General features: G+C 43.2%; 2 protein-coding genes across 5 annotated transcripts in view; one reads left to right on the top strand and one right to left on the bottom strand.

The window, feature by feature from the left end:
* The window catches only part of MCU (mitochondrial calcium uniporter), a 77,569-nt gene extending 60,921 nt beyond the window's left edge, over positions 1–16,648 (top strand). Inside the window, exons 2-8 of one of the 2 annotated variants that reach the window (XM_088059943.1) lie at positions 4,400–4,469; positions 8,343–8,513; positions 8,965–9,069; positions 11,283–11,443; positions 11,931–12,134; positions 13,415–13,531; positions 14,651–16,648. In XM_088059943.1, coding sequence (XP_087916069.1) covers positions 4,400–4,469; positions 8,343–8,513; positions 8,965–9,069; positions 11,283–11,443; positions 11,931–12,134; positions 13,415–13,531; positions 14,651–14,767 — 945 coding nt within the window. In that variant the 3' untranslated portion in view covers positions 14,768–16,648. Of the gene's footprint in view, positions 1–4,399; positions 4,470–8,342; positions 8,514–8,964; positions 9,070–11,282; positions 11,444–11,930; positions 12,135–13,414; positions 13,532–14,646 lie in introns of both variants that reach the window. The other variant, XM_088059944.1, reaches the window with a different exon arrangement.
* PLA2G12B (phospholipase A2 group XIIB) overlaps positions 13,600–20,029 on the bottom strand; it is a 38,340-nt gene continuing 31,910 nt past the window's right edge. For 2 of the 3 annotated variants that reach the window (XM_014261647.2, XM_088059945.1), the window contains exons 4-5: positions 17,299–17,470; positions 13,864–13,925 (exon numbers count right to left, since the gene is read on the bottom strand). In XM_014261647.2, the coding sequence (XP_014117122.1) occupies positions 17,301–17,470 (170 nt within the window). In that variant the 3' untranslated portion in view covers positions 13,864–13,925; positions 17,299–17,300. Of the gene's footprint in view, positions 13,926–17,298; positions 17,471–20,029 lie in introns of all 3 variants that reach the window. The other variant, XM_014261648.2, reaches the window with a different exon arrangement.

Below are 20,029 nucleotides of genomic sequence, written 5' to 3'. Positions count from 1 at the left end.
AAGAGTCTGTGGTCTCTGTGGGGTGTTTGGGGCTGAGGGGTCTCACTGTGGGGTACCCAGGGGATGAGGGATCTCAGTGTGCAGTGTCTAAGGGTTTTCTGGGCACTTGGATCCTGGATAAAGGGTTGGGTTAGGGAGAAAGTGTTAATTTCAGCCTGTTTCTTGATATTGTCTACTTTAATTGGCAGCAAATCAACTTAGTCCAGTCTGTTAAGCCAGTGAGGAGTGGTGACTGATCTCCCTGCCTTTATCCTTTTATCCTGCATCCTCCTGTCCTGTTCTGAGGAGTGAGGGAGCAGCTGGCTGGGCAGCTGGCCCCAGTCAATCCCTCACAGCTAAATGCACTTAAATCCAGTTAGAGCTTCTGTGCTGGTGCAAAAACACTGGCTGCATTGGGAAGTCACACATCACATCTCTTGGACAGCAGATTTCTGGTCAGGACATGGTTTTGCCCTGAGTCTCCTTTACTTTGCAGACAGCTGGTGTGAAGGGGGAGGAAAAGGGGAGGACAGAAGGGGACTTTGAGAATTTAGGATCAAAGTACTGTTTAAGAGAGACCAAAATGTAACAGATTGAGTACAGGAGCAGAAATGAGGTAAAGATGGATAAATGGAGCCCTTCAGCATGTTTGAGGTGGGTGGCTTGGGTTGCTGTGGCTGCTTGGGGAAGCTCACAGCAGTTTTCATCACTGAGACTCCAGCCTGGAGGTTTTAGGATAACCACTTTTAGAGCCAGGAAAGACATTCAGTGTTTCATGCAGCAAAAGTCAGGATAGAGAGGAAAATAGCTGCTTCTTGTTGGAAAAGGTGAGCTGCTTTGTGTCAGACTTAAGGCAGCCTCATATAAAGGAGTCCCCTCGTAATTTGTAAATTAGATGTTGCCAGAAGCACTTGCAAACATGTCTCAAATGCTTTACTTGTAGTGAGAAATTTTTAGGCAGAAAATGCCCTGTTTTTTCGCAAAAGCTCTGCAGTTCTTGCTGCACTGGTACTCCAGATACTGAATTACTAGAACCCATGTTTTACTTGGGTTCTAGAGTAATGTTCACCTTCTTTCATGCTTGCGGTGTTGTTTTTTTTTCCTTCCTGGCCAACTTATTTTCTGATTTTCATTAGTGTTTGGAGACTCAGAGTTGTTAGCATTCCATCACTGATAATTACATACTTGGAGAATGGGAGCTGCTCCCTCTTTTTCTGTCAGAGAGCATTCACTGGTAGCTAGAAGGTTGATTTTTTTTTTTTCCAGCAAGGCTTTGATTAACTTTGTCACCAAGTTAGTATTGAGAAAGCTACATCAGGACCTATAGAGTTGCTGTTATTTTTACCTTTGACCTGGACAAGGCTGGAGGAAGCATTAGTTTTAGACAGAGAACTGGGACTTTTTTCCTCTTGCTTCTTTAATCATTTTGGGATTGCAGCTGCTGCATAACCCCGAGCCTCTTAACATGCATCTTACTGCAGATAAGGCAGGAAATGAAGGATCTGATGGATGTGGAATGTGAATTCCTGTGTGTGCTCTTATGAGACCCAGAAAGTTTTTCCTAGTGTTTAAAGCTTCGCATTTCAGCAGTCTGGCTTTGGTGCTTGTCACACCCCCAAGTATTACTTATTTTGGGAGAGGTGGACAAGTCTGTCTCGGCTGAAATTTGGGTGCAGTTATTCCACACTTCGTTGCCGAAGGAGTTGTTGGCTGTTTTCCTAAGGGCCAGATCTGGTCGGTAAAGCTTGAAACAAATTCCTCTCTCTGCCCTGCACTGCTCTGATTCTCAGCTTCAGCCTTTTAACACCTTTCTGTATGAAGCTGTTGAACTGCAGACATCGAATAATGGGTTCAAACATTTTTCACCATCTCAATTTTAAAACAACAGTCTCCCTTCAGGAATAAAAATGATGGATGACACTTTAAGCTCTTGCTAACCTTGGATGACATATCATGGCATTTTGGTTTCTGCTGAGTTTTGAGTTCATTTGTTCCTTTTTTTTGCCTTCCTGCCCAGTAGAGACTGTTTTTGTCGATAAGGAATTGTACCAGCAGCACAGTTCAGAGCTGCAGGAGTGACAGATACAAGTGTTTTAACAACATCTCTCCTGTAAAATTTTCTGGCAGCACACTGCTGGGGAGGGGAGTGTTGGGGGAACAGAGGGGTTCAGCCCATATTGGGATGCAAGTATTATGCAAGGGGTTAAGTCTGGAGACATGCTCTTTTTGATGAGTCACCTAACATGCCCTGTTTTTTTTTCAACCTGTTTTGCCTTTTCCCTGTTTTGTTTTATGAGGGCAGGAGGGTTCTGGAGTGAGCTTGTATCTGTCAGATACTCATAGCCTTAAGGTAAAGTCTTTGCATGTGCTACCTGATTATATCTTCCAGCTACATGGTTATTTTGCAGTGGGATAGTGCTGGGTTTAGCAGGGTGTAGGGTGTTCTGAGAACTGCACTTCTGGGCTGCTGTTCACATCTGGTAGAAAGGCAGAGTTCTACTGTGCAGTGTTTGAAAAATGGATGAATTATGTTGTGTAGAAGGGAAGAGTGAAGCAGTAAAAACCTCATATCGCTGTGCTGTGGGATCAGGTAAAACAGGTGTATAAACAGTCTTTGGGGTAGTGCTCGCTGACTGAGGAGGGTTTGTGTCTCACTGAGTGAATTCTGCCCACTTGTTTTTGTGTCTGATACTATTTCTGGGAGATTTGAAATTCCCCTCCTTAGGTAAAAATTGGTTCTGAAAATCGATTTGCATGTGGTACCACATCTGATCCTTGAAGCTTCTGACTTTGTTAATAATAGTAATACTAAGACAACAGAGCTGGATTTGTACAGTCTGTGGGGCTGTAGCTGTGTTTTTCTCAGTTTTGAGCATAAAACCTGTTGGTTTTTGTTTTTTTCTTTTTTAAGTGGGAGGGGTTGTTCAACAGTAGCACATGTCAGAGAGTCAAGAAGACTTGCCTATGTCACTTGGAAAAAGGCAAATTTCCCCGTTGGTTCCCAGCACACAGCTGTTTTTACAACATTACTTCTGCTGAAACATTCAATTTCCTACTTGAGTTAAAGCTGCTTGGTGCCCACTTCTTTTCCTGTGTCTGATTTGACCCTGGGAAGCTGAAAATGCAGTTGGGTGGAGGCAAATTGAAAACGACTGATTTTCTTTGTCAAAACTGATAAAAATGAAGTATAAATACAGCACATATCACAGTGAATTTCTAGAGCTGTCAATACAGTGACCATTAGGGCCAAAGGTCCTGCTTTCAAGAAAGATTAGTGGAAATTATCCTTGGTTTGGATATCAAGCTTCAGAGGACAAGGAAAAGAGCAATTAAATACATTTAAAGTAGGTTATCAAAGGCAACCTCGTGAAACACAGAGGTTTGGACAATTTGGCAGAGCAATAATCAACAACCTGGGTTTTGTTTCCAAACTTCATTAGAAATTTATTTAAGTAAGTCCTCCCTGAAAGATACCTTTATGAAAATGTAGGTTTGGCAGCTGTGTTTTAGCTATCAGCAAAGAAAAAGTATCCCAGACCATAGGAATGTTCAAGTTGGACAGCAGCTGTTGAAAAATCTGAGGCTAGCCACTGAAATATAAACCAGCAGAGACAGGTGAGAGCTGGTGTGTTATGCCTTAATCTGGTTTGCAGTTGGGCTGTTTTGTATCAGAGTTGTAATTTCAGTGTTAGGGAAGGATTAGTATATAACCAGTGTAATATAATCTAAAAGATAGATTTTTAAATCAGTCTGGTTCTAGATTTTCATGGGCAAGTGAGTCTCTTGCTAAGTTTACAGAAAATACAAACCCATTCATGTGCTTTCTTCCTCTTGGGCTGTTGTTTTTTATTTTTATAGCTCAGTATTACAATTATTGCTTTTTATGTTGGAACAATTTGTTCTTCTATGCACAGGCATGTTTACTACTTTGTGTCTCAGAGTTTGGCTTCCCTCTGTAAGGACACAAAAAAAGTAATGTTGGCCTGGGAAACAACCAAAGAGGATGAACCTGTTAATCCACAACTCTGTCTCTCCTGCTTTATGTAAAAAACTTTATTTTTTAACCTTTAAAGACTTGTGCTTTGACATGATTTCTGTGCTGTGTCTGTGTAGTAAATGGATTTCTTAAAACTGACCGTGTGGCTTCAAAAATACCTGTCACATTAAGGAAAACAAACCACAGCTGTTCTGTTACAGACTCTCAGCTAAGCGTGCGGAGAGCGAGGTGTGTAGAGGTGAACTTGGCGGAGGGGGGAAACCCTGTGGGGTGACAGATGGGAAGGGAAGAGGCTGTTCCTGACAGGCGCTCCGGGTTTGTGGCTGTGCCTGGCACGGCCATTGGGGAAGTGGGGGCACAGGAGGTGCCAGATCCTGCCAGACTCTGAACATTTGTCCTTTTTGCTGTGCCTGTGTTTTCCAGGTGCATCAGCGGCTGTCTCCGTGGCAGAGCGTGAGAGTGGTGTATTGCAGTACCGTAGTGCCCTCTGATGGTGAGTACACAGGTACACCAGCTCCTGCCTCACTCGGACTTCCCTAACTCACATTTCATTCCCTGCCCCCTTTTCTGGTGGAGGCTTTTTTTTGGCCGGGCACCAGTCCAGTTTGGAGCTAAGGAAGCGACAGAGAGAACAACGTCAAGAAGAATTAAGGCAACGGGCAGCTTTTCTATGAACTGTCCTTACAAAACTGGAGGGGCCTTATAAAGGAGGATGGAATTGCGTGAAACTGTCCAAATCTCTTTGCCAGACTTCTTTCTCACGTAGCTGTGAGGTCTGTATGATCCCTACCCTTCAGGGTGCTGTCCTTCCTGGAGGGAGGTGCCTGAGGCTGGAGCCAGGCTCTGTTCAGTGGTGCCAACCACTAGGATGTGAGGTAAAGGGCAGAAACTGATGCGCATGAAATTCTACCTGAACGTGAGGAGGCACTTCTTCTCCTGTGCACTGGAACACGTAGCCCAGAGAGGCTGTGGAGTCTCCCTCGCTGAGGATACTCCAGAACCATCTGGACACAATCCTGTGCCAGGATGTGGGCACTAAAAGCTCTGGGATGTCCCTGCTCGAGCAGGGAGGTGGCACTAGAACACCCACTGTGGTCCTGTCAGCCTGCCCCTGCCTGCCCCTTTAAGTTCATTTATGTAACAAAAGTGCAGCTCATATCAGCTACATATCAAAATGGTCAAAAGCATCATTTACTGCAGTGAATAAGTTGTGAAGCCAAGGCAATGTTATTCCTTTATTTGAATTCTGGGATGGCTCAAACATGGGGCTTTTTTTGATAAAGTTGTCAGAGCATAAAGCAAAAGGATGCACTGGTGAAACTTAAAAACTCTGTGTGCCACAATGCAAAGAGGAAAGGAGCAGCTTTCAGCTCGCTGCCTGCTCAACATCTGCATGCTGTGCACAAGGAGTCGAGCACTTGTGCTGACAGACACATTGAGCATTGAGTGGATCCTCTCCTTGTTAAGGCTTGTTAATAAGGTCTGAAAGCTAATAAATGAAGGGTTCCTGCTTCCCCTGCCAAGATAACAAGTGTGCAAAGACAAAGAGAAACATGACTGCTCTGCAGAGCTTACATGAGAACCTGGGGGCTTAAACAGGTAGAAGTGTAGAGGATGTGTAAGGCTGAGAAAATGTCTGCTTGTGCCTGATTTCATTTTACCTCTCCTCATGTTGTGCTTGAATAATTCTCTCATTATTTCTTCCAATATCTTTACCAATAGCCAACACTGACTTCTTTGGCCACACTTTTTTCTTTTGCCTGTACTCCGTTTTGACCTCATTTATTGCTCAAGTTGATCTTAAGCAAAAATTAAAATCTTTAAAAAAAAAAATACCCATGACCTGTTGCTGGTGCAGATATGATTGAGTCAAAACTTTGTGGTGCTTGGATGGAACTCAAACCTCAAAGCAACCCCATGCTTAATATAGCATGTAAAGCTTCTCAAATCCTCCATGGTCTCATTTAGCACCGTTCCTGGCCAGGCTGTAGGTGACTGTAAACATAAGTGAAAACGACTTGTATAAAATTAATTTCTTCTACTTGTCCCATGCATTTAAATCCTGGATTAAAATTTAACTAGGGGAAGATTGGCTGAAACCTTAGCTCTGTAATTAGTGAGGTGCCAAATGCTTTGTCCACTTAGTAACTTGTGAAGTAGATGCAGAAGACACACAGGGCTGTGGGAGAGAAGAGTGAGGCAGCCATGCCACGGGGGCTCGTTAATGACTTTTTCTGGAGCTGCTGGCTGCTGTCTGTTAGGTTTGTGTTGTTGTGTCCTTCAGATTTCCTTCTTTTCTTTGCCTCTTCCCTCTTCAATGCAGTAAAAATCTGGCCAGCATTACTTGTGTGGGAGGTGATGAGAGGATCAACCTGGACTTAAGGACTTTCCCTGCCAGTGAATTAAGCTAGAAAATTACTTTTACAAGGTTTTTGCAAGGAAAACATAAAGCAGTAAGTGCAGACTTACTGACCCTAACTTTTGAAGGGAAATAATTTGGTCTTTAATATTTCACCTAAGCTAGAAATCCTAGTGAAAGGCTTTGTTTGTGCTCCTAATGCTGATGACTCCTAAAATGCAGCAGGGCTGTTCCTGGTAGGCACTTCCTCCAGACCTGGCAATCCTGGAGCTCTGGTTGTAGTACTGATGGGGATAAATGGAAAAAATATCAATGCAAACATTGTTCTCCCTTCTGCTCTGCAAAAAAACTGCCTCACTGCCTGTGTGGTCCAAGGGAGCATTTTAAATTCAAAGAAAACCTGATAGCTGGTGTCATAACAGCTGCTGCTAAGGAGCTCTAAATTTTGTCTGGCAGTCCAAATAAAGCACTCTGCTTTATTTCTTTCCAGTAAATGTCTGATTGTTGTCTCTGAATTCTGTGCTTCAAAACACTAAAGCTACTAAAATCCTGTCAGATGTCTGAGTCTTGAGAATAGACATTGATAGGTTTTCAATTACTGTGGCCTCTTAGGATGCTTTAGTTGTTTTAGGTGTCCATACTTGGTTGCTTCCATCTAGTCTTTAAGGACTTGAAGGCAGCAATCCCTTGCAAGAAGGAAAAAGCTTTTTTATGCTTGATTCATTTCATGAAGGTTTGTGATCCTTGAGAATAAGAATTCTTCTGGCTTTGTGAAAGTGCACTTGGTAAATCCTTTCTCAATATCCAGGATCCCCCAGTTTTGGAAAGGTGTGTTGCCCCAGGACTTGTCCTCATAGTTCCCTTTGCTAGTCAAAATAACATTATTTGCCTCTGTTTCTACTTCTGTTGACTTTTTGACTGACTAGTTTTGATGTTAGCTGCTTAAAATGACTTAGCATGTCAATCCATGAGTTCAGTGAGTTTAAGGAGACAGGAGTTGACCAAAGCTACAACAGGTTGGGATACTGAGGCAGATGAATTGTGGGCGGGTGTGACTGCACCATCCTTGAGACACAGCAAATGCTCTGAGCAATAAAAAACCCTGTATGTTTTTACATAAGAAGGATACCTATAAAAGCAAATAATTTTGAGGTGTGCTGTTATATCTTAGCAACTACCTCACTTGAGGACAGTTATGACTGTGATTCAGTAAAGGGCTTAGGGAATATGAACTTTTAACTTCTCTTTTCTATGTATGGATCTCACGAAGCACACAGAGCAGGTTGTTGTAGTAAAATAATAACCAGCTTACAGCTCATACAGGTCACTACCATGGGTTTTATAATAACAGAAATCCTCAAGAATGCCCCCAGAGAAGCTCTTGGCAGCACCAAAGAAATGGAAAATCTTGTTTCATCTATACCTAAGTAGTAATGCCTGTCTGGAGAAGTACAAAGGATATTGATCCCGTGAATTTTAAATGAAATGACCTTGAAGCCTAAACTCTGAGTGCTGCTCTCCTACAGCCTCATGCTACTGACTGCTTTCTTACATGTCTTTCTTACATGCCTCAGGACAAGGAGGAAACCAGAACTAAACAGGAATAAAAACATTTGAAGTGGGCCCTTCCTTGATGTTTCCTAATAGACACAATCTGCCTTTGTCTCCTGAGCTATAAATCCTGATATAAACAGTAGTGTTTTGTCTTCCATAGTCCAAAATGCTTTTATTCTCAAAACCTAACCAAAACATACCCTGCTGGCTTTTGGATATCATGTTGCCTGTAGAACACAGGTGATTGTATTTAGAGTATTTTTACAAAGTACAGAAAATTGCTGCCAAGTTACTGGAGTGAGAATCTCAGCTATACCTCCATTTTTCTTTGGCCACATATCTTGAGAAAACCAAAAGTCAGATTATAATCAGGTTTGCCTCTTTCTCCATGGAACAAGTAGAGAAGATGTGTTACCTTTTAACGATAAGCTTGTGTTTTTGTTGTCTCTGTAGAAGTGACGGTGGTTTACCAAAACGGGTTGCCTGTGATTTCTGTGAGTCTTCCATCGCGGCGCGAGCGCTGCCAGTTCACCCTGAAACCCATCTCAGACTCTGTCGGGGTCTTCTTGCAACAGCTGCGAGCAGAGGACAGAGGAATCGATCGGGTTGCAATCTACTCAGCAGGTACTCCTGTTTGCAAACTGATTTACTTGCCAGCTGTTTGCATCCAGCCTTTTGCTTTTGAAGTAAAAGTTTGCTGTGCTTCGACCTTCCTGAAAGAGCAGAAGGGAGGAATGCTGTTCCTAGAGTGAGAATATTGTGTAGCCAGGGCTGCCAAGGAAATCAGTCCTAATGGAGATGTTTTCTGGTGAGTTCCCTACTGTTTAATAGGAAAGATGCAAGCCATGCAACCAGCATTGAGGCTCAAATCGATTTATAAGGAACTGGGTGTGGAAGGTGGTACACAGGAAATGTATCCATGTCTCACCTTTTAGTTGTCCTGGCAAAAAGCATCACACTTTGGAAAGAACAGAAACCAAACAGCTGGATTTGGAATGGTGTTGCAACTTAGCCACAGCGTGTTTTAAGTCCTTTGTTCCTCCTGCTTAATGCATCGTCTGTGTTTTCCTTACAGATGGCACACGTGTGGCCTCCTCCACAGGCATAGACCTGCTTCTGCTGGATGACTTCAAACTGATCATTAACGATGTCTCGTACCATGTCAGACCACCAAAGAGAGGTAAATCAGCCTGCTTCTGCTCAGCACTGGGAGTACATTTCAGCATTCAGTTCCCTGCTTCATTGCAACGTGCTTTATTAGCTTGTTTAGGAGCATGAAGCCTCGTAGTTTCTAATCCTGCCCTTGGAGCCCAATTTAGAGATAACCAAGTGATCAGAATAATCGCTAATGAAAAGCAGATATTTCGTTCTGTTCAAACCTAGTGCCCCCAGCCCTCAAGAGAAATAAACAAAGAAATAGAATTCCTTTTCATTTCTAAGTTTTTCACAATTTTTTTTTAAATACTGGAAAGTAATTTAATTTAACTCATTCTGAAGGAATACAATACAAGACGGGAATTAAATTGAAACTTAGATTGTCTGGTTTGGAAGAATAAATTGTTGCTTCCCCTGACAGCTAACATTGTTTCCATTTAAGTGTGGTACTTTGAATATTGCAGATAAACCTCAGAACCTTGTTAGCTACCAAACAGTGAAATAAAGAAGACTGTGCTCTTAGGAGGTTGTGTCATGAGGAATCAGATAGGAAGGGAGTGGAATCCAGCCTATTTTGAGTCAATAAGAAAATCCATTTCAATAATATTATTTGGACGTGTGTGATTTTCACGATGTGAAAATCTGCAAGAGGCTTTTTTGAGACACTTCATTATTACTGGGGGAGGCAGGAGCTCAGTGGTTTTATCTGCTCTCTTTCTTCTGGGCAGTTTCATAGCCTTCATAAAACACCAGGTTCTTGTGTGCCCGTAGTTACCTCTGAGGATTTAAACAGAAGGGACAGCTTGGGAAATGCTGTTCTGTTTGGCTCTTGGCTCACAGATGTGGGGAATATTATTGTTCTGTTAATCTGGAATTAGGAGTGCAGTGCTAGGTGAGGTGGTCTTTCTCCCCTAGATGTGGGGTAGACTGACCTCTACTAGAGATGATTTTTTTTTCCCATCTCATTAAAAGCACCTTAGCAGAAAGCTCTCCACTTAGACTGGATATCTAAACCACTGGAAATCAAACACACAAAGAAGTTACTCTGCTCTGTCACCCTCTGAGTGCTGGTAGGTGAGCTCTGGGATCACCAAGGTTCCAGGAAATTGTCTCCTAGGATGCACTTGCCGAGGAGATTTCTATAGTTTGTGCTAAAATGAATGTGCCTGCAAACAGGCACTGAGATTAGTCCTGTCAAACTTTTCAGCTATTCCTTTTGCATTTTTGCAAGATCACCCTTGTGTATTTGAAAATGGAAATACCAGATTACTGTGTTTTTATATAAGTACTTCTTGATGGTCACCTCAGTAGGAACACATAGATTTTTCTTCATAGGAGAACAGGAGCCCTTTAACTAAAATGAAATTATGTACTTTGTGTGACTTGGCACAGGCAAGTGAGTCACTTTTTTTCCTTGAGCTGCTGGTGTTAAAACTTAAGCTGTCCATAGCTTTTTGAGTTGGTGAAATCATATTTTGATAACTTTAGGTACAAGTCCAAGGATGCTACAAAAACTATTTTTTTTTTTAATTTCGTTATTGTCGAAATCTTTTGCTTTAATTTCAAATTGCTTTTTTTTTTTTTTTTCCATGTGGGCTGGAAGACAATACAAGTAGTCCCAACTCCTTTACAAACTGGTATCCTCTAGGAATCTTTTTTGAGTCTGAATGCAAGGATAAAGGTGTTTTTGAGTCGTGTCCCCGTTCTTGCTTCTAGATCCCAGGAAGCAGAACTTTGCTCCTTTGCAGGCACCACAGGCACAGGGTGTTACCCACAGCACACTGGGAAAAAATTCTTGGCACTGGCACTAAAAAATGCTGCTGCTGAGGCTATTGTGGGGTCCCTAACCCACAATGTTCAGTTGCCACCAGGTCTGGTTGCTGGTGGCCTGTAGTCTGAATTCTGCCTGTCTTGACAGCTAGTGTGATGGATTGTAGGTAGTTTAGTTCGTTTGTCTTGTATATAAATATTAATCGGAAGCAGCTGTTGACACCTGGCCAGCTTTATAGGACTTCTCTCTTTTCCTTGTTCTTATCAAATTTTAGGAACATCCAGTAGCAAAGCCTGGTTTTCTTCCAAGGGAATCACGTTGTCTTAGAGTGCTGGAGCTCTTCCAAAGACAACTTTGTTGAGAAGATAGTTCTGTTCCTTTCCGTTGCAGACTGATAGCGGTTTCCCAAGGGAATGTGAGAAGCCCTGTGGGCACAGGTGTATAAAGCAGCCTCTGTTTTTCCCTAGAGCTCTTAAGCCATGAAAATGCCACGACGCTGAATGATGTCAAGACGTTGGTTCAGCAGTTGTACACAGCCTTGAGCATTGAGGAGCACCAGCTGAACAAGGAGAAGGAGCTGATAGGGAGACTAGAGCAATTGAAGGAGCAACTAGCACCTCTAGAAAAAGTAAGGAGTTTCTCTGCGTGTTGTATTTATCCCCCAAATGCAGCCTGAATGTATTTCCAGGTTTTAATTGGGTCCCTGGCATGCCTGAAGTAGTTTTAAGATCACTGAAGCAAGTGTTTACCAAACCATGTCTGCTGCTGATTTCTGTGGAAATATCTTGTTTCCTTGCTTTAGATAATTGGAATTGAACTTGTTAGTAAATAAAGACTGGGGCTAATGCAACAGAACGTCTCTGAACACAGAGGAATAAATACTTTCCTGAGGCATTTAGAGCATGCTCAGAGTAAATATAGGTGGCAGCAAGACAGGAAAAGAAGTTCAGCTTTGTTTGTATAAGCTTATTTTTTTTTCATTTTGTAATACAATCATGTTTCAAACCACTTAATGTTACTATTAATATAAGGGACTATTTTTACATTATTATCTCTTAACAATACTAACATAATTACTTCTGAGACTGCAAGGTGTGTGTTTCTGCCTTCTGCAGGTAAGGATGGAGCTCAGCAGGAAAGCAGAGAAGAGGACAACCTTGGTGTTGTGGGGAGGCCTGGCCTACATGGCCACTCAGTTTGGGATTCTGGCCCGCCTCACCTGGTGGGAATATTCTTGGGACATTATGGAGCCAGTCACCTATTTCATCACCTATGGTAGTGCCATGGCAATGTATGCTTATTTCGTAATGACCCGCCAGGTAGGACTTGTTGTGCTGATATTGACACTTCAGTAGAAGACTTTCTCTGGGCTCTATTCCCTAGAAAAATAGCAAAGTTGTGCCTGGTAGAAGCTGCTTTGCCCCTTGTCCTGTTGGAACCCAGATGCTACTTGTTTAATTTGTGCTGGCCAGGGAGGTGGTGCGTGGCTCTGGGGTGTTCCCATGGTGGTCCTGGCTGGTTGTCTTATGAGAAATGCTTTTCTGTGTTTGGTGACTGACTGCTGTAGCCAAACAGATTCTTCTGCTGGCAGCTGTGGTCAGTACAGACAGGTATGGGTGCATGAGGTGCCTTCTGAGCTTCAAGGAAGGTACCCCTCTCACACGCCATACTGGCCTTTTTTAAAGAGCCCAAGGATCAGGCATTTTGTTGGAAATGCCTTTCACAGATCTAACCTCCCATCCAGATGAAGAATCTGTCTCTGGATCCTTGTAATTGTGATAGATTCTCTATGGATTTTCTAGTGCATGGTTTGTCTCATCAGCCCCCTAATCCTGCCTAAATAATGAGGAAGGGAGGGCTCAAAGTGTCTCTGCTGTCACAAGGCCATCAGAACTGATGCTCCAGGTGTTCCAGTGTGGTGTCCCAGGGGTCTGTCAGCTGCATCATTTCAGGGACAGTATTTATAGCTTTTCTCCCTCCTTTTTTTCCCCACAAACTTGTCAGTATGAAATGTTAGTTCTTGTTGTCTCTGCGTGGAATGATTCACGCACTGGGGACAGGAGGAAGGTGGTAGTAACTCACTGCTGGAGTGTAACAAATGAGTAGAGAAGCAAATGTCTGACTTTGCTGGGTCTGGCTGGGATGGAGTTAATGTTCTTCAGAGCAGCTGGTGTGGTGCAGTGCTTTGGCATTTGTGACCAAGACAGCCTTGGTAACACAGCAGTGCTTTTGCTATTGCTGAGCAGTGCTGGAACAGCATCAAGGCCTTCTCTGGTTTTTGTTCTTCCCTGGTCTGCCCCTTCCCATCCCTGGGAATGGGCTGGGAGTGGGTGAGATGTTGTGAGAGAACACATCTGGGACAGCTGCCCTGAACTGACCAAACTGATACTCCATACCACATAATGTCACATTTTCTAATAAACTGGGAGAGAGTTTCTCCAAAGCAGCTGTTGCTCAGAGTCTGACTGGGCACTGGTCTGCTGGTGGTGAGTGATTGCTTTTGTATCACTCTTACATTATTGTGGGTTTTTTCCTCAGTTATTAAACTGTCTTTAACTTTACACTCAACCTATTTTCTCTCCTTTTTTTTTCTCTTTAGGAATATGTTTATCCAGATGCCAGAGACAGACAGTACTTACTATTTTTCCATAAAGGAGCCAAAAAGACCCGATTTGATCTAGAGAAATATAATCAACTCAAGGATGCAATTGCTCAGGTAACAAGAATTTTTCCAGAAACAAGATAAAGAAATTATTGCTTGCTAGCTCTTCATTACTATTAATAGACACACCTCAAGCAAGAATGAATGTATTTTAGGTTTTCAGCCCATTTTCTTGTCACAGCCCCACTGCAGTCACTGAATTGGCTTTGATATTCCCAGGAATAGAACTGCTGGAAGTGTAAAACAACATGAAACCCATATCAATCTTTAAGGGCCTTTCAGAAACTGCTGGCAAATCTTGAGTTGTTTCAGACTCTTTATGCCTCAGAGGAGCCTAATTCAAGATTTCTTTTCTTCTCAGCTCCTACACACCAGATGGATTTAGTGAGGAATGAAAACTTGCATCCATTCAGTTCAGTTCTTCCTGATGTAGCCCTTCGGTGCAGTCCTGGAAAATAATGTTCAGAAAATGTAGCTGCATTGTTAAAGTCAGTGGGGGCAGATTTCTCAGACTCTGGAGACAGACACTCTTGACAGATTATCCACATTGTGGGATCTGTTCAGCGAAGGACTGGGATAGAGACGTTTCCTGGTGTTTCTCAGAGCCTTATTGCAGAAGGATGGTGTGAGCAGAAGAAGCAGAGTTACCACATTCTCTTTCACTGCTCTCTATCATCCTTTATTCCCAGGTTCTGGAAATGACAGTGTCAGATACCCAGGGCAAGATGAGTTCTGCCCCTGCCGTGCATAAGGAGGGACCCACAGGTCTTTCTGGGGTTCTCCATGTTGAATTACAGATGCCATTGGATGGCCATATTTTCCTGGAGCTTTTGTTCTAGAATCGACCATCCCTAATAATTGAGTTGGTTTGTTGGGTTTTTGTGTTGGCTTCTTTAAAGAAAAATATTCCAGTGAGTTTATAGGGATCCAGATCTTCCCTACCCTATTCCTTTATGTGGCTGTGTGCAGACAAGTTCAGAGAAATACAGCTGAGAATGGTTTTCCTAAATATGAGCCTGCAACTTTATTTCACTCTTTTGTGATCAATTTCCTGCTGGACAGGGAAGAAAAAAGGAAATATAGGAAAGCTTTTCTTTCTCTAAAGGGAAATGGTATCGGGGGAAGTTGTTTTGGGAGCTTGTGCTTTATAAAGTGTCTTTTACTTTTAGGCAGAATTGGACCTTAAGAGGCTTCGAGACCCACTGCAAGTTCATCTGCCCATCCAGCAAATTTCTGAAAAGGACTGATCAGCAAAGAAGCTCTGAACCCCGGCAAAAAACCTGTTCATAGCTCTTGCCTTTTTTAATTAAAGCATTGCAGGTGGAAGCTGGGACGTGGTGTGGGGGGTGGAGGGTTTTTACCTTTAATCAAGACAAAGGACTGTAAAGGGGGAAAAAAATCTCTTAAATCTGAAGATGGGACATTGTGGAATGTTAGTTCTGAAAAGGGCTTGGCAAATAGTCACATTTTAAAAACTGTCAGAATATGGTGATTGTGTACAAATACAGGATTGGAGGGGTTCATGAAAAGAATGTAATGCTGGGGTGTAGGGGTGTCTTCTTCCAGCTTTGCAGGGTCTGCCTCTTGATAAGACACCAGCAGCCTGCTTAGCTTTTTAAATTTTCCTTTACCTGATTCCAATCTCTCTCTCTCTCTCTCTTGAAAAAAAAAACAAAAGGAGAAAAAAAAAAAAAAGAACAAAGAATCCAAGCCACCTGGAGCTCTGGCTGGTGATCAGAACTTGCACTCCACCGCCATTAACACGCACACTTCTGGTCAGACCTGGTCTCTTTTATAAAGTTACTACAAGACTGCTTTCTACTGGAAAACCGTGAGCTTCCCCTTCCCAGCCCGCCCCCTGTGCTCCACTGACTTCCTCCTTTGCTTATTTGTAGCACAGATTGGTTGTAGCCAAGTGAGAGAAGGAATGAGTTCTCTTCCGGACATTTGATAATCGATATTTTGGATTATTCCGTAATAACTCTATAAACTTTGCATCCCAATGCCCTTGAGCTCCTCCTAGAAATCCATGGCAGCATTGCATGAGCGGTTTTTTATATTCAGTCTTAAGGCAGGGAGGTGCCCCTCTTCCTACGCCAAACCTGAGAGCCACCTGGACTATGAAATTATGAAGGCTTAAAGAATTACAAGACTGTTGCCGGAATCATGACTCCTGCTTTTAAATGAACAGTTCTGGAACATGGAATAATGATACTTGACTGCTTGTGTAATGGGATAGAAGGTTTCATATATCGTGAAAGCCTTTCCCTTGCCCAGAGGCTTTTTGAGAGCCTGGGGATCTTGGAGTGCAAGACACAGAACTGCTTTGGTTCTGTAGCACTTTCCCCTGATTAAGTAGCTTTAAGTGAACTTTGTGACCACAGGTCAGAATTTCTTAGGAGTGGCTAATGACATCTCTTGTTCTTAGCTAAAAAGAAATAAAGGAAGGAAGGTCAACCCATTGCCCTCTCTCTTAGCCAAGGCTGGCTGCTTTCTAAGCAGATAAAACATCTCTTCACTCAAAGCAGGTCAGTCTGGCTTAGCACCCTGCTGATAAATGCTGTGGAGACAGGATGAAGGCGGGAGAAGGACACTGAGCTTTATATACAGAAAGGCTGGCTGCTTCATTCTCATGTTTCACTACTACTCCTCACTGTGTCATGGAAAGAGGCTTCTGGTTTTTTTTGAGAACTGTATTTTAAAAATATAGGAAAGAAAATAATTCAGTATTAACTAGATGCCAGGTGCCTTGCAGATGTGGAAACACAGCTGGGATTGCTGCCTCTTCTCACTCAGTGGCATGTTGGACCGAATGGGTGCATGTTTCTAGTTTTGGTTTTTTTTTTTCCTTCCCTTCCCCTTTTCCTCTGTCTTTCCATTTAATTACATTGTGTGATTATTTTTTATCTGTTTTATCCTGTTTGTGTGATGATGAGTTTTAAAAGGAAAAAAAGTGAACACAATCCTGTAGCTGAATCCTTGGTGTGTGTTTGGGATGAGGGAGGGAGCATGGAGAAAAGTCCTTCTTTAAAAAACAAAAAAAAACAACAACAAAAAAAAACAACAACAAACCACCAAACCTGAACATGTGTAAAATCCTGTATCATTTATGAAATATGTATAAAAGAGCAATGTACTTCTGGAACAATAAATAACTATTCAATTTTTGAATCAGTGCTTTTGAATAATGTTATTTTCCCCAGCTGACAAGAGACTATTTCCGGTGTGGCAGCTCTCTCCTGAGTTTCCTCCATTTCTTTTTGTTTAGGTTGTGTCTTCTTGACTGCCCTTACCTCACCGAGGCCATGGTGATGCAGATAATAGCTTTCCTGAAGAAGCCTGGATGGAGATCTGGCTGGCAGGAGCAGTTGAGGTGGTGAGGTGGAGGTAGAAATACTTGGTCTAGCAAAGATCTCCCTTTCTTTGGCCAGCATAGTAACAGGATAAGGATATACACGGGCAGGTAATTCCCAGCAACCCAAAGGAGGTACCTTTTATGTCAGTGGATTTCTGTACTGCACTCAAGTGCTGTTTTGGAGAAAAACTGGAGTGTTAGGCTTCAGATCCTTTCTTGCTGGGCCCTTGAATGGTTTGGTTTGTCATGGGGACATGTGATTTGTTCATTACCTTTGGGAATCAGCAGTGTGTGCTTTGTCCTAACTTTATGGGTTATTGAGATGAGACGTTTGGTGGAGGTTTCCATTGTGCTCGTGGACTGCTTAAAGAAATGACCTGATTCATGATAAGTTTTTGAAAAAGCCAGCTCTTGTGTTTATATTATAAAGCTGGAGCTGGGCTGGAAGCTGTTTGTTGTCACCTACCTTTAATCACTGCTGACAGGCCTCCTTCCTCCAAGCAGCCCTCTGTCTGCTGCTGTCCCCAGGTGAGCTGCTGCCAGCCTTAGGTAAATTGTTTGGCTCAACTGCGTAAGAATTTTCCCATTTTGGCATCCAGGGGGGCAGGAGACTTCAGGACATCTTAGCACCACCATCTCTATTTTGAAATGAAGATGCTGTTACAAAACTGTGCCTGCACACGCTTTAATGTTGCTCTGGAGATGGTGTGAGTAAGGAAAGTGCCTACACTTGTGGCCTGAAATCCTCCTGCTCCAGTCTCAGTGCCTTGGAATGCTAACACTGAAGGGAGGGGCAGGGTTTATTTGCCCTTCTGATCCACACTGTTGTATCTCAACATCAACTCTCTTGCAGCAGCTATTTCCCCTTTGGGAGCCAGGCAGGTGATAAGGTCCTGTGCCCCTGGCAGCACTTGCAGAGCAGGCAGTGCTGCCTGAATTTTAATGCACCACTGCATTCCTCAGCCCCGGTGAGGGAGAAGCAGCAGGGTGCATTGCAGTGCTCAGATGCTGATTTTTCTACCAATTTTGTCCTTCTTTTCATTAACCTCTTTTGTGAGGGAGCTTTCAAATAAATGTATGACCAGTTCAAAGTTTCCTGGAGAACTGCATTAAGTTCACCCCTGAGGCTCTACCTTGCAGGCCCTTCCAGGGAAGGTGTTCATGGCTCCTCTTTCCTGAAGAGCAAAGAAAACCTTTTTCTTTCTGCCTGTGACCCTCCCTGCCTGGCAGGCAGCAATGATGATCACCTTGCTGCAAGTTCTTATGCTTCCATATTGGCTTTAAGAGGGTTTGCATGATGCTTTGAAGCTGCTCTTGGCTATCGGACCATGGCACTGAGCCAGCCATGTGAAGCTGGCCAAGCTGCCCTGTCTTTGGACCAATTTCTTTGATACCTTCTAGGGTTTTCTTGTGTATGTGTAGTTACAAAAGTGAGCTTCTTTCCTCTGTGCCCCATTGTATGGCTTCATTTTCACAGAGAAAGGAGATTTTTATATCTTAGGTATTCTTCTCCCTTTCCCAAGAAATTCTGATTATTCCTTTTAAAAAACCCATCAGGCTTATTTTCTTCACTGACATTAAAGGGGTCAAAAGTAAAATGCAGTAACAAAAATTAGACTTGCAGTGTACCTAAGCCCTGAAACAGGAGAAGAAGCTGTTCTTACTTAGGCTGTGCTGCTGTGGCTCTGAGGGCTTTTAAAAGATGAGTCCCACTTCTCTTTTTGCCCCTGACTAGTTTTGCAGTTGTTGGTGTGCTGTCTGTGCCCTAATTCCTCCATCTGAAAATGGAGGAGCATGAAAAATACGCTGGGTTTATAGGACCTGTGGAAAAACACTCTGAAAACACCAAGTTCTGTGTCCCAGTGCTCCACTAAGGGAAAGGAAGTAACTGCTGCTCTTAACTAGGAGTGATGTATTAGCCTGACTTTGATGGGTTCTCCATGTTGTACTTGTGTTGAGTTTGCCCATACTTCACTCAGCTTGTGCTCCCTCCCTGCTCTCCACAGCCTTTCCCACTGGCTCTGAGTCCTGGAACAAGTTGTTTACAGCAGCAAGGCCTATCTCAAAGTCCTTGACTTCAGTGCAATCCATCTCAGCTGCCTGTCAGGGCTTATTGTGGACGTGCATCCTCCAGTCAGTCACAGACAAGGGAGCCTGTCCTGTGTGCCAGGTTCTCCTCCCTCTCTGAGGCAGGAAGTGCTGATTAGCTCTTCCTCTTGCTCCTTCTAGGCAGGTTGCAGGTTCCTGCACCCAGAGCTGTGCTTCACACACCTCCCAGGCATCTCAGGTGTGTCCTGAGAGGTGGCTCTGACCAAGCCAAGATCACCTCAGTAAATGCCAAAGCGTTTTTATTCATGAGTCCATTACAAACTGAACGAGGCTTTCCAGCCCTGCCAATGCTTTGAAGAATTTGAGTTCCTTGTGTGAGGATGGTAAAGCCCTGCAGAGATCACTGGGAGGCACAAGAAGGGTGGTTGCCACCCGCAAAATGAGCATTTATCTTGTGTGAAGAACAGATGTGCACAGACTTTGTAGCAGGTGTAGAAAATCCCTCTTGGGTACCAAAATAAAATCCCTGCCCTCTATTTTAATTTTGCCTTCCTTCTTCCTACCTTTTAAACAGTACTGGCAACTGCTTTTAAGAGATTCTAACTTGAGCCTGATTCTTTTGGGGTGTTGGGTGCATCAGTCTTTGGGGTGCAAATGTGGAGGTCAGGAACAACATATTTGCTGGAGATTGCTGGTCCTACAGAATGCCCTATTGGAATTGTGTCTCTCCCAGAGCATCTCTTTTCAGAGAGGTTTTTTTGTTTGGGTTTTTTCCCCTCCATTTATTCTCTCAGGACTGACTGTTACAGCTCCCTGAGGCATAGATTGTTTGTGGGGGAATTGGAGCTCTAAATATCACCCAAATTAACTTTCCAAGAGAAGGTGCTGATAGAAGAGTTGCCTCCAGTGCTTCTTCCCAGAAATGTTTAGAGGTAGCAGACTGTCTTCTGCAGCTTGAGACCACTTCCATCATAGGGTGATTTGGCATAGTGTCATCTCTGGGAATGCTGGGGCATCCCCTGCTTTAATCCATTTTTGAGAACTTGATAGGGCCTGTAGGTGACACCTTTGAGACTCCAATTGCAGTTCATTTCTCTGTGTTAATTGTCAGCTGTCAGTCACTTACACGTACCTGTCAAAACCTTGTT

The sequence above is a fragment of the Pseudopodoces humilis genome, chromosome 9, assembly GCF_049639895.1.
Source record: "Pseudopodoces humilis isolate 2021_Gansu_Grassland_sample_001 chromosome 9, ASM4963989v1, whole genome shotgun sequence".
In the NCBI taxonomy this organism is placed as follows: Eukaryota; Metazoa; Chordata; class Aves; order Passeriformes; family Paridae; genus Pseudopodoces; species Pseudopodoces humilis.
Note: the sequence above shows the minus strand (reverse complement) of the source record. Positions and strands in the feature narration are given on the sequence as shown.